Below are 12,648 nucleotides of genomic sequence, written 5' to 3' on the forward strand. Positions count from 1 at the left end.
TCGGAGGCTCACTGTTGGAAATCTTGTCTCGCTCTTCAAGAGGCATGGCGCAGTCGGTGTCGGATAAGTATACAGCTGGAAGCTGTTGAAGAGCCAGTATGTTGGATAATTGCAATTTGAGAGTTGTCGTCTACACAGACTCGCAGTACATTAATTACTACCTTGCAAGTCGTGTTGTATGTGCCTCTGGCTTGGGCCTTATACGCAGAGTTTACAAATTGAAATTCCTTATTTACAAGGGCATTGACATGTACATTGCGTGTTGTCGCACCCTTCCTTCATCCTCGGGGAAACTGGGTCACTTCAGGCATCTTGCCTAGCATGGCCTTGAACTTTGGGTTTCTCCAGTCCTTCCAGTCATGGTCAAGGGCGCCCCACGTCTCCTCTGCATCAACCTTGCCGTCGCGGACATAGTACGTGCCCTGGAGGGCCCATAGGGACCAGTCTGCGTCATTGTCCTCCATGTACTCGCGCAGGCAGGTCAGGTAGCTGCTGTCCTTGTCGTTGAGGCCGTCCTTGTCGCCGCCCGTCATGCCGACGCCAAACTCGGAGAGGAATAAGGGTCCCGTATTGCCCTTGTTCTGCTCGAGCACAAAACCAAACAGCAGGCCGTAGTTGACCTTGCGAATGCTGCACGAGCCAAAGTCGGGCGTGGTAATAGTGAAGCTATACGCGTGCGCCTCCCAGACATTCTTGCCGGCCCACGCCGACGTGTCCCTCGAACGGTCACGGAGCGGCGTGAGGTCGGTGCCGCCGTTGAGGCCGCCCATGATAACCAGCACGTCCGGGTTGGCGCCGTGCACCGCCTTGGCGGCCGCCGGCATATTCTCGCGCCAGACGCCCGCCGCCGCGGGAATCTGCGTGACGTGCGCGCGCAGCTCGTTGCGCAGCGACATGCCGATGATGCCGGGCTTGCCGCGTGCCCAGGCGGCCATTGCGCGCAGGCCGTCGAGCCAGCGGCCGTGGTCAAAGAAGCGCGAGTTGGCGTCGACGTCGCCGGGTGCGTCGGACCACCAGCCGTTGCCGTCGTCAAGGTTGCAGCACCACGATGCCCTGGACACGTGGTTGTCGAGGATCGTCATGATGCCATAGTCCCAGAGCGCCGCCTGCACGGCGTCAAAGGCCTCGAGCACGGTGGCGTTGTGAAGGAACGGGTTCGTACAGACGGCGGCGTCGTGCAGCGCCATCAGCCCGGCCTCGTCGGCGCCCGTGGCCACTGCCGCGGCGCGGAAAGACTGCGCGACGGGGAGATCCGGGTGAAGCGCCATGTCGATGGAGTATGTTAAGCGCACGCAGTTGAAGCCGTGCGCGGCGATCCAGCCCGCGATGGCGGCGACGGGTTGCTTGTGCAGACCCTCGGGCACGTTGGCCTCGAGGTGGCCCGCCCAGTTGACGCACCGCAACTTGACGCGCTGGTTGTCGCTGCCCAGGATCCAGCGGCTCGACGTGTGCAGGGGCACCTTGGGCTTTCCGGCGGTCAGCGAGGACATCGCCAGGCCGGCAAGAGCCAGCACGGTGGACAGCTTCATGCCGAGAAGTTGAGCCGTTTGCTAGATTGAAGATGTTTAGGACAGTGGAAGCAATCCAAGGTGGTAGAGAGAGCTATCGCTGCGACGTCTTCGTTTAGGACGCGCTGGTAGATTGCATAGTTGACGATGAGGGCGCAGTCCTCTTATTAGTGAGCATGTGCTTGTTGATTCTTGAACCCTATTCGGGTCACGCCCAGCCGAACCCCGGATGCTGAGTTGTAGGTGCAACGATGCCACAGCTGAGATGTGCTAGGTTACGCCCACATTGTCGGTTCCTTGCTCAAGGCCTGTCATGTGCTAACTAGGTAGTATGATTGGTCCTCGTGTTGCGCTCTGCACAGACGGCTCGGAGTGGTAGTGGTTGTGCGGATACCAGTAGTTGGCTTCGATGAATCCATTGACCAGCCGTCAATGCCCCTCTGGGTTGCGGAGACCTTGGCCGATGAGGAGGAACTTTTTATGGTAAAAGCCTCCATAGAATTGTAACCCTGTTGAATAAATACAAGACAGCTGTGAAACTCCTCACTATGCAGCGACGCACAAGCTCTTGCAGAGCCCATTGCCTATTGTGGTTCGTAAGCCATTGTATATCAGCGGATATTTGTAGTTAGCGGGCGGGACTAGGCACTTTTTTTCACTTGTTGGTGTCGTTTATTTAATTCCCCATTCGATGGCATGGGCTGAGCCATAAAAGGGTCGACATGGAGACTAGGGAAGGCAGAACAGCTGCAGGTTTCATTATTAAAGCCTCGTTGAACCAGGCGTCCCCTTTCTCATAGCTTCAGATCACCCCGTGTATTTCTCGTCTTGAGCATGCGAGATCAGACATCATGCTGAATTCTCATTGTGAATCACGGGATAGCGGCGCAATGGTCAGCTGTGGTGGGCAACCTCCCCGCATTTCCACCAGACTGTTGGTGTTGCACCAAGCAGTTTTGCGTAATCCCGAAGCTCTGGTTCAGAAAGTCTTTCTAATACATTAACTCAAGCGTCACCAAATACCTTGTAGGAAGAGGCCTGTTCTGTGTGCCTGGTGTCACTTACAGCGAAGGTAACTCAGACCGCCCTACACACCAGTCACTCAGGAACATGATGATAAGTGCATTTCACTACTGCACCTACAATATCCACTTTCTACGCGCCATAATACCGGCACTGGCATATGTACCTGATGTGCCCATGCTAGTCTGCTGCAGCGGCTATGGACTAGCAAGCGTAAGTTCCATGATCTCTAGGATCGACCAGGATTCGGGCTCATGATAGTAGTGATCTGCAAAATTTAACCAGCAGGTCCACGCTGATGCGTCCATATCAACAATCACAGAGTCATCAGCCAATTCACATGTTTATATTAAGTCCACACAGTGGACTAAGAGAAAAACTGTCTCTATACACGAGTCCATCCAGGGATTAATAAAAAGACATATCAAACGAGCAAATTGCCCGAGAAAACCTGCAAGGAAACAAAACTCCATCCAGTACGGGGATATATCTCCGCCATTCGCCGAATAAATAGAACAGGACAAGAATGGGTGGTAGGAAAATGATGTGCTTGAAAATATCAGTGACATGCCCTGGGCGGGAGTCGGATGAAACCAAAAACCAAAAAGGCTACGCAAAGAAAAAAGAGAAAAGAACCGTCGCTGCCCGCTTGTAGTCGTAATTCGTTGGGGTTGTAAAGACAAAAAAATGGAGTAATAAGACGAAACCGTAACATAACGAGTGCCACGGCATCGAGGAGGCCGAGGGGAAAAGAGAGTTTGGTAATGTAACCATTAGGACGCGATTAAGAATATGACGCCGCAAGTCTGGACTCGAGCGCTCTGCGTTTCGCAATTAGGCTCTTAAGAGCACCGATGAACTGCACAAGGGACTCTTCGTCGTGGGCGCAAAACTTGAAGCTCTTTTCCTCGGTGATGACTTGCAAGCAGTTCTCCTTGCTCTTGTTGAGGGGATCGATGTCAACAACGTCGACAACGATGGAGAGATGCACGATCCACTGCGCGAGATATTCGGACTCGTCCTTGTACAGGATCAGGTTCCGCCGGCGCAGCACTCCCCACATGTCCTTCCACTGCTTGACGCCGCCTTTGCTCTTGAGCTGCCACAGCCAGCCCTGCCAAACGACGCGGTCGAGTTCCTGTTCCTTGTTGGTGACGCTAACCTGGCTTGTGGAGCGCTGAGCAGCCGGGCGGTAGGGCAGTCTGGTGCCGGGTGGTATCGAGCCGACCTCGATGTGGCCGGGAAACGGCTGGCTCTCCATGGAGCTGCCGCGAATGCGCTGAAAGTCGGTGTCAGACATGTCGGAGTGGGAGGCGATCTCGCCGCCGGAAGAGTCAATGACCGAGTTCTCGCCGTAGCCGAGGAAGCCAGGCGCAGGAGGGCCAAAGGTCTCCGGGGAGCTCGAGAGAAATTGCTCAGGCATGCGGTTTATTTGCTCGTCAATGTTGGTGAGTCCATTGGGCGGCAGCGCGTAGGGTGCGATCGGGGAGAGGCTGCGGCCGAGGGGCCTCGCGAGGAGCATCTCCTCCTCTTCCTCCTCGAGTCGGGCATCCTTTCGTATTAGGTCTACCCACTCATGTGCGTCCTGCAGTGAGCGCGCCTGCAAGTGAAAGTTTTTGGAGGACGAGAAGAGTCCAAAGACGTTGTGGCGCTTCTGCTTGGGGTCCTTGAGAAAAGTGACGGCATTGAGATCCGGGAGGTGTATTTGATAGCGCAACTTTGTTTCCTTTTCGTTCTTATACATGGACAGGTAGCCAGGCCGCAGGACAAGATATACGGGTTTCCATTGCTGCAGCGGTGGTCAGCATGCGTCTTGCGCAGAGAAACGGCGCAGAAAAGGGATGGTAAGCCTAGGTACCTTTGTCTTGGTGCGCTTCTCCACGTAGCCACATTTTATGACCCGGTCGAATTCAAAGCAGCCGTTGCTGCTGACGAGGGATGTGTCGAGGTCCAGTCGGCTATTTTGTCGGGGTCGGGGAGCTGTCGCGTCGGGAACTATCGAGAACAGCTGTGGCAGGGCCAAGGCCGCGACCTCAGTCATTGTGGCTCAAGGGAGATGGGAAGATGTGGTTCGGCGGGTTGGCGTGGTGTTGCAAGGCTGGACAATAACCAGAAAATGGGGGTGGCACAGGAAAGCAGACCACTGTTGTCGGTTTTTGAAGGGTCGCGCCAAGAAGAGGAACGAAGAAAAAAAAGAAGAAACGACACAGCAAAGGGTATAGGGTCAAAATTGCTGCCGGCAGAGTAGTCTTTTGAAAGAAGAGAAGAAACAGAGTGTCAGGGGCAGGATTGTCGACGTATTTTGATAGGATCTGCGAGTGCCATACGGATTAAACCTAGGTAGGTGGCGGCGTGGGCGGCTGCTGGTGCAAAACTCGGGGGAAGCCACTGCGAGTTGGCGTCAGGAAACTAGCGGCTCCAGGAGGTATATTTTCCAGCTGAGGTACCTAGAAGTGATTGGCGGCTAGGTAGGAGAGGTAAGATGAACAGGCAGGACAATTGGTTGTCGAGATCTCTAAAAGGCAAGCAGAAGAGGGGGGAAGAGTAGGAGAGGTCCGGACAAGACAATTGGTATAGAGTGCGACCCAAGAAACAAATTGTGAATCTTCTTCGGTGCAAGGGGGAACGAATTGGAAGAGGTGAGAGCGCACAGTAAAAAAAAATTATCCTTCGTTTTGGTGTTTGTCTTTTGTTTTGTTTTTTCGATTCAGACTCCAGAGGGCCGTCAAGTCAGTCCGTTTGCTGAACAACAGAAGGCCTAGGCTAGCTCAGGAGAAGAGACATTACAGAGTGGCGCGCCGAAATTGCGTGGGGTGTATTTGATGCAAGATTGTGTTGAAAAAGCATCGTACTCTGTAGCAGTGCTAAGAATAGACCCTGGCCAGTTGAAGCAGACAGAGCAAGGACCTGGGTTTGAACGCTGAGCGATGACGGGGTCTTCATGCACGATCCCTTTGCGATGGGCCCGCAAGGGATTTTCTTTGTGGCCGTGGAATGTATTGGCCGAGAATGGTCTTGACACGTAGAAAGCAGTATTGATGAAAATTATTGATCCCTTGCAAGGCCAGGACAACTGGCCCGAGTGGACTGGGAATGGTCGTTTCAGGTTTCAGTGGCAAGATGGCAAAGATGGTTTGGTGGTTTCTGTGCCTTTTTATTCGACGAGTTTGAGTTGGCGCCGTACCTGCAGGCAGAGGGGTACTTACAGAAGAGCACTTAATACTCCGCTGGACTTTACTACTTACATGACACCTGCAAGTCTGGTTCCGAGGCCGGCCCCGACCAGGCCAGACCAGACCAGCAACCAACTGCAAATGGCTCAGCGCTTGACGTCATTCATACAGGCGGCTGGACTACGAGTACGAGTCAGGCTGCTTCCAAACCTAATACAGGAACACAGGTCACGCCTGCACCGGACAGGCAACAACTACCTGTTACAAGTCACATCAGACTTTCTAATCGCTTCTGCCTGTATAGCCAAAAACACGGGAAACTTTACGCCTTCTTTGAATCACTTCCTGCTTCCCGCTTGTGCTCGGCCGACCTCTCAACCGGCGTCTGGACCCAGCTCTTTTAACCTCGTCCCTGCCTGCGCCGTCCTGTGTTTTAGGTTACTGTCTTCGCCAACGTATTAATAGGCCCAACCCCGGCCGGCCCAGGCAGGTCCCGTGCCTCGCGTATGCACCCGCAGCAAATGACAAGTTCCTCGCCTTAACTACTACTCAGTCTCGTGTCAGAAGGCGACTATGAAACCAGCCTAACATGCTTGCTGCCGGGCTGTGTAGAGATTCAAGAGGCAATTGTTCCTTCTAACTCTCAACGAATACGATCAAGTAGAAAATAGAAAATAGAAAATAGAAAACGGGAAAAAAGCATAATCCCTGGCGGCATCTGCTCGGTACCTTCGGAACATACCCAGGTAGTCATCTGCCTCGCTTTGATTTAGGCTGACACGCTGGCTAACTCGGTAAGGCAAAGGAACGAAGAAAATATGCCATCACTAAAAACATACTTTGTAGAAATTTTTAAATGTTACGCCCTGAAATGATTGCTGCACGATATAGGTCATCACCAGTTAATCAATTGAGCATTACCCGATTTAGACAACCCGGTTGGAGGGGCAAAGTGGGCTGAATTTTTCCACCAACACCACTCTCATGCCTCTGGAAAACTCATTCGCTACTGTCGCCGGCAACGCAGATTAGAGAGAAGCGCAATTTCTTTGTAACCCGAATACAAAACTACACTTCGAAATGACTGCTACGCATACGGGCCAGCCCTGCAAGCGGTGCAAGGTTGAGAATGCGCCATACAAGTTGCGAAATCTCGCGACCTGCCGGTATTGCCCCTCGATGACCTCTGTCACTTCGTATCACGAACCGTATAGAGTCAATACTTAGCGCATGAAGCTGACTGATTTTCACACAGAGACTGCTATATCGAGCATGTCTCCGGCAAGGTCCGCAAAAATCTAGGAACCATGCACAAGGAAATTCGCACATCCGCGGAGCTCACACCACGGAGGTACCTCGCTGGCCTCTCGTTTGGCGTCTCGTCGACCTGCCTCACGCAGATGCTCAATGACAGCGCCCAGCACCACGCCGGCAAGCAGTCATCCAGTGCTTTTGAGCCGCTCATTGTCCACATAGACACAGACCTAGCCGCCGCGCCAGCCGAGAGCCACGACACGCCCGCGCAGCGACTCCTGGCCAAGTACCGCGCGAGGTACCCGCACATCTCGTTTGACTGCGTGCATCTGAGCAAAGCCATAGCGCTCCGTACTGTGGACTGGTCGACGCTGCTTCCTTTATATAAGACGCTAGACACCGCCGAGGACGGTGCGAGCGACGTAGAGAAGCTGCGCCGCCTATTTGACGCCCTGCCCTCAGTCACGTCCCGCGCCGACGTGCTGCGGCAGCTTGTCCGCCATCTCCTCATCGACACGGCCCGCGCGCGCGGCTACTCGGTGGTACTTCTCGGGCATAGCACGTCGGCCCTGGCCGCGCTGACCCTCGCCGAGGTGGCCAACGGTCGCGGCTTTTCCGTCCCGGGGCAGGTCGGCGACGGCGTGCAGACGGTGTGTGAGTACGACGATGCCGGCCGCGAAACGGCGCGCGTCATGTTCCCCGTTTATTACCCGCTGCGCGAGGTCCTCAAGAACGAGCTCGTCGGGTACGTGGATCTGATCCCAGTACTGGCCGAGATGAAGCGGCAGGGCGAGGTGGATGGCGTCGCCGGCCGCAGCAGCCACTCCGTCGTCTCACACAGAGATGTTAGCATCGAGGAGGTCATGCAGCGCTACTTTGATGGCGTTGAGGGCCCCTACTCTGGCATCGTCGCCAATGTTGTCCGCACCACGGGCAAGCTGGACCGCGTGGCGGGCGGTGCCTTTTGCCGCCTCTGCGGCATGACGCTCGACGAGTCGGGCGACGACCGCTGGGCCGGCGACTTGGGCCAGGATTCCGGTGACTCGGCAGCCGATCATCACAAGGGAAAGCTGTGCTATGGCTGTCGACGGTCTGTCAGTGGCTGAGCAGAACTCGATACAACTGGTAATATATATATATAACGGCATTTTCATGAGACCACGGCAAATCGAGATAGAATTGCAACGTAACCGATCTGAACAAATTGGCCAAATTGGCATTTGATTGGAATGATCAAAAGCCTTCTTTTTTTAAACTCCAGCAATGCTCGACGTTGTCTACAGATACTCACCCACGCATCCTCGTCTAAAATATCCAAACGTACCAAGTGTCCCATATTCTATCCGCAAGCCAAAAAGAAATGAGCCTGCCATCTCGAGGAAGAAACAGTATATGTGTATATATAAACAAATGGAAAAGTATGCCTCAGCATAGGAGATCAAATGTCAGAACCGCCCTCCGAGAGCTACAGGCGGTTCGTGTCCTTATCCATCATGGGTAGAATGCGGCCCTCTACCTTGCGCATCAGCTTGTTGGTCTGCTCAGCGAGGGACAGCGTCAGGATCGTGTGCGGAAGAATACGGGCCAAGTGAGGCAGGAAGCCCTTGTAGATGGCGAAAACGCCCTCGGTGCGAATCGTCTTGCCCAGGCAGTCGAGGACGCCCTTGTAGAGGTTGCCGTTTTGGTTATACAGGCGCGACATGATGGTGTCTATTTCTGAGAATTAGCTTTCCCTTCCAGGTTTGACCAGTAAAAAAATCCGTCAACATACCAGGGGGGTGCATGAAACAGCACACGACGAATCCGCTGACGGCACTGCTCGCCAAGTGCAGCGCCGGACCTTCCTCCATGCCAGCGTGGCGCATCAGCCGCCTCTTGGCAAAAAAGTACGTGGGCAGCTGGACAGAGCTTCCGAAGCCGGTGCGGATCATTGCCGCACCGACACCTCTGTATAGGCCGCGAATGCCCTCGCCGCGGTAGATTTGCGACAGACCGTCGAGGGCGTTCTTGTAGGTGTGCTGAGTGCCGACGGGCAGGAACGGCGAGAAGCTCTGGAGGCGCGTCTTGACGAGGAAAAAGGGCGAGCCGGCGGCGGCGCCAATGACGCCCGAGCCGGCGCCGCAAAGCATGTTGATGCCGAGGTTCTGCGCGGCGCCGTCGTGCAGAAACATCGAGGCTAGCGCTTGGCGCATCGGGTCGTAGAAGCCCAGTCTGCAGCCGTTGAGCAGAATCTGGTACACGTAGGCGCACCCGATGCCCCGATAGATGCCCCTTATGCCCTCGTTCCTTACAATGACGCGCACGCCGTGCACCGGCCCGCGGTAGTGATGGGGATTGTGGCCCTTGGTCTGCAGCTCGCCCTGCAGCTGCATCCGAATCTTGACCGTCTCAAATGGGTGCGTGGCGGTCACGGCACCGCAGGCCGCGATGCCGCCGGCGATGAAGGCGCTGCGCGACGGTCCTGTTAGTCATGTTTGCCTCTTGGGCCACTTGCCATTGTCCCTGGCTCGCGGTCTTGGATCGCGATGCGAGAAAGCCGTGGGATCCGATCCGATCAAGCGAACGGCGGGCAGACTTACCCGGCTGTGGTGGACATGGACGCGGAATCTGGAAACGGAAAGACGAGGGTAGGTTGTGGTTATTATAATGTCGAGGAGGCAAGTAATGGTAGAATGCGCACTAGGCGGCTGGGTGGTTGAGGCTGCGCTGTTTCGTTAGCCTCTGAATCTGGTCAAGTCGTGCGGTCGGCTGCTCACATTGCGCGCGGGGAATCAAGGCAGCGATGGCGGTATTTTCTCGGTCGATGCTTTCAATTAGGTCAGCTACGTACACTGGGTTATTCCGACTCGCGGCGATCTGTCGTCTCTGCGAAACGTACGGTGCAACCAGCAACTTGGCAGCTGTTGGGCCTCGAGCTGCGATCGACTTTCTGCTTTCCGGGGATTGTTGGCAGGCTGGCCCTGGCAAATTGTGCCGACGTCGGCCGCAGTGGAGGGCTTGGTGGGTTGCAGTCAAGGCCGGCCCTATTGACATCGACCCGAGGCAACCGCCGCAACCAGGATCGTCCGGTTGCGCTGCGACTGCTGAAAACCCGAAAAATAACACTGTCGGCCCCCACAACGTGTCTCAGACGTCGGGCTTCAGCCTATACAAGCCGCACCGCGTCGCTGGAGCTAGCTACACAGGCATACAGGACACTTGACATAGATCTCGTTTGGTGGATTCAGTAGCTTATTTTTATTACGACGTGTTTGATCTCAGCATGAAAGTCGAATCTGATTGGTGGGTTTCGCGTGGTCATGACTGTCTATCTAACTAGAAGCCGTCGTGGCTAGGATTAACCCCATGCGACATACATTTGTCTCGATATTCGTATCTAGCAATTTCTAAGTTACATGTAATTTATGCTTGAAACTAACCTTTATGGTATTACACTTGTATCTTCGCGTGACAAATGCAACCAGCTCTACAAATCCCTACTCCGTCCGTACCCAAGGACATCTCCGAGATTTGGAACAGAGACCAACCATTTCCAGAGAGCGCCCAATGTCTAACCCGTATGCCGATAAGGTAACTGTCTGCTGCATGATCCAAAGAAAGACAAAAAGTAAGTAAATACATGAATTAAATACGATCGCAACGAAGATCTGAAAAACTGGCGTTTGGTACAGGGTAGCTCATCGCGCCAACGCGTTAACGAAAGCTCTCCACCAGCCGCATCGCATTGTACGCTGCCTTGGGAGCTACAGCATCTAGCTAGAATCTTGAACCTCGCAGCCCAGCCGCCCACGGCCTGCAACCCGTCGCTTGATTGGAATCTCAAACTCCCACACAACCGCTATGTCATCCACACCGATGGACCTCGACCGCCCAGAGCGCAATGGAACGTCACTCAATATTGCGCGGTCAACAGCACCAGTATCCAACCTCACCGACGTCATTTCATCTTTTCGCCCTACCAAGGTTAGTTCGAAATTGATAAAACCTACCGCACTCAGATCGTATATCATCGTCAAGCGGCTAACAAACCATGCGCTGTTGCAGCTTCTCCGCCGCGAAGACATCAAAGACCCCCGCCAACCTCCGCATGTACTCTCGATAGACTACAACGACGATGGCGAGCTGCTCATGACGTCAGCCAGCGACGAGACGATACAAATATACAATATCAGAGAAGGGAAACATGAGAAGAGCCTTGTCAGCAAGAAATACGGCGTCAAGCTCGCAAAATTCACACATACAAGCTCTAGCATCATCTACGCCAGCACCAAGCAAAATAGTACGATGCTGTCACTCTCAACTGCCCCTGCCCAGTACGCTAACGGAGCAAACCAGACGCCATCAGATATCTCGCTACTCACGACAACTCCTTTATTCGCTACTTCGAGGGCCACGAAGGCCCCGTCACCTCCCTCGCTGTGCACCCTGGCAGTGACAACTTCATATCGTGCTCGCAGGACAACACGGTGCGCCTGTGGGACACGCAGACCAAGAATTGGCAGGGTCAGCTCCTCCTACGATCCCCTTACCTGGCCGCATACGATCCTTCCGGCACCGTCTTCGCCGTGGGCTGCCCCAGCTCCGGCTCCATCCTGCTCTACGACGTGCGCCACTACGACAAAGCCCCCTTTGCGACCGTCGACGTTGTCGACCAGGGCCGCGCCCTCAATCCGAACCACGTCGTCCGCGGATGGACTAAGCTCGAATTCTCCAACGACGGCAAGACGCTCCTACTGGGTACCCGCGGCGTTGGCCACTTCCTGTTTGACGCCTTTGAGGGCACGCTCAAGGCGTACCTGCGCCGTCCGGGCGGCAACACCCGCAGACTGGCCGTGGGCGAGGGCGGCATGAGCGCAACTAATAGCGGCGGCGAGTACGAGAGCAGCGGCGACTGCTGCTTCGCGCCCGACGGCCGCTTCGTGATCAGCGGCTCGCGGCAAGATGTAGTGGTGTGGGACACGCTCAAGCCGCCGTCCTCGGACAAGAACTTGGAGCCGACGTGGACGCTGTTTGATAAGCGTGAGACGGCCGTAGTTGGGTTCAATCCACGATTCAACTTCTTTGCTACTGCGGACACAGATCTCATATTCTGGCTGCCGGATCCGCACGCGTAATCGGAATAACTAATAGGGTTGAAAAAAGAGGGAAAAAGCATTATTCACTATCTGATCAGCTGAAAGGGCTGAGTGGCGTTAGGATATACTGTGGTCTTTGAACTGTCCTATTTCATTTTCACGGCGGAAAAACCAGTATCAGATACCCTGGGTTCTTGTAGAAATTTTACTTCATACAGTATCGAATACAAACCAATCCACAATCAGCCAGTAGAGCAATATGTGGAAGAGGTATTAAAAGGAACACATGCCAATCCATTATACAATCATGATTACTGCACTAGCTCTTTGTCCCGACGCCGTTACTACCATGTCCAGATATGTTTTCCTGCTTGGAGATTTTTCGTAGGATATTTTCCTAGGAACCAAAGACCCGACTCATCGAACATGCCCAAGATAAAAACAAGTGCGACCAAAATATTCCGCACAAACGGCCCAGGCTCTAGCAGAAACGCCACAAAACAAGTTACCGCAGCCCGAGACATTTCATATCCAAAAAGCATCTTCCTCCAAACCGAAACGGATTAAGCCGATGAAGAAATCAAATATTAAAAGGGAATGTAAGGAAAAAATAGA

At 54.2% G+C, this 12,648-nt stretch overlaps 5 protein-coding genes across 5 annotated transcripts; 2 read left to right on the forward strand and 3 right to left on the reverse strand.

Annotated features, from left to right (window-relative positions):
* Positions 1-278: 278 nt before the first annotated feature.
* Positions 279-2,089, reverse strand: CCM_06716 (cellulase family protein; the record flags this gene model as incomplete). The annotated part of the gene is made up of 2 exons (XM_006671857.1): positions 279-1,550; positions 1,832-2,089. 2 exons carry the CDS (start codon positions 2,087-2,089, stop codon positions 279-281), a joined length of 1,530 nt encoding a protein of 509 aa, XP_006671920.1.
* Positions 2,090-3,315: 1,226 nt separating this feature from the next.
* Positions 3,316-4,572, reverse strand: CCM_06717 (PH domain containing protein; the record flags this gene model as incomplete). The annotated part of the gene is made up of 2 exons (XM_006671858.1): positions 3,316-4,320; positions 4,390-4,572. The coding sequence occupies 2 exons, from the start codon at positions 4,570-4,572 to the stop codon at positions 3,316-3,318; spliced, it is 1,188 nt and encodes a 395-aa protein (XP_006671921.1).
* Positions 4,573-6,784: 2,212 nt separating this feature from the next.
* CCM_06718 (Thiouridylase subunit 2) lies at positions 6,785-8,064 on the forward strand (the record flags this gene model as incomplete). The annotated part of the gene is made up of 2 exons (XM_006671859.1): positions 6,785-6,912; positions 6,960-8,064. The coding sequence occupies 2 exons, from the start codon at positions 6,785-6,787 to the stop codon at positions 8,062-8,064; spliced, it is 1,233 nt and encodes a 410-aa protein (XP_006671922.1).
* A 359-nt stretch (positions 8,065-8,423) lies between these two features.
* CCM_06719 (mitochondrial oxaloacetate transport protein) lies at positions 8,424-9,554 on the reverse strand (the record flags this gene model as incomplete). Its single annotated transcript, XM_006671860.1, has 3 exons — positions 8,424-8,668; positions 8,730-9,406; positions 9,538-9,554. 3 exons carry the CDS (start codon positions 9,552-9,554, stop codon positions 8,424-8,426), a joined length of 939 nt encoding a protein of 312 aa, XP_006671923.1.
* A 1,244-nt stretch (positions 9,555-10,798) lies between these two features.
* CCM_06720 (WD repeat containing protein 82) lies at positions 10,799-12,072 on the forward strand (the record flags this gene model as incomplete). The annotated part of the gene is made up of 2 exons (XM_006671861.1): positions 10,799-11,237; positions 11,294-12,072. The coding sequence occupies 2 exons, from the start codon at positions 10,799-10,801 to the stop codon at positions 12,070-12,072; spliced, it is 1,218 nt and encodes a 405-aa protein (XP_006671924.1).
* Between the last annotated feature and the right edge of the window lie 576 nt (positions 12,073-12,648).

The sequence above is a fragment of the Cordyceps militaris genome (genome assembly GCF_000225605.1).
Source record: "Cordyceps militaris CM01 unplaced genomic scaffold CCM_S00005, whole genome shotgun sequence".
Lineage (NCBI taxonomy): Eukaryota > Fungi > Ascomycota > Sordariomycetes > Hypocreales > Cordycipitaceae > Cordyceps > Cordyceps militaris.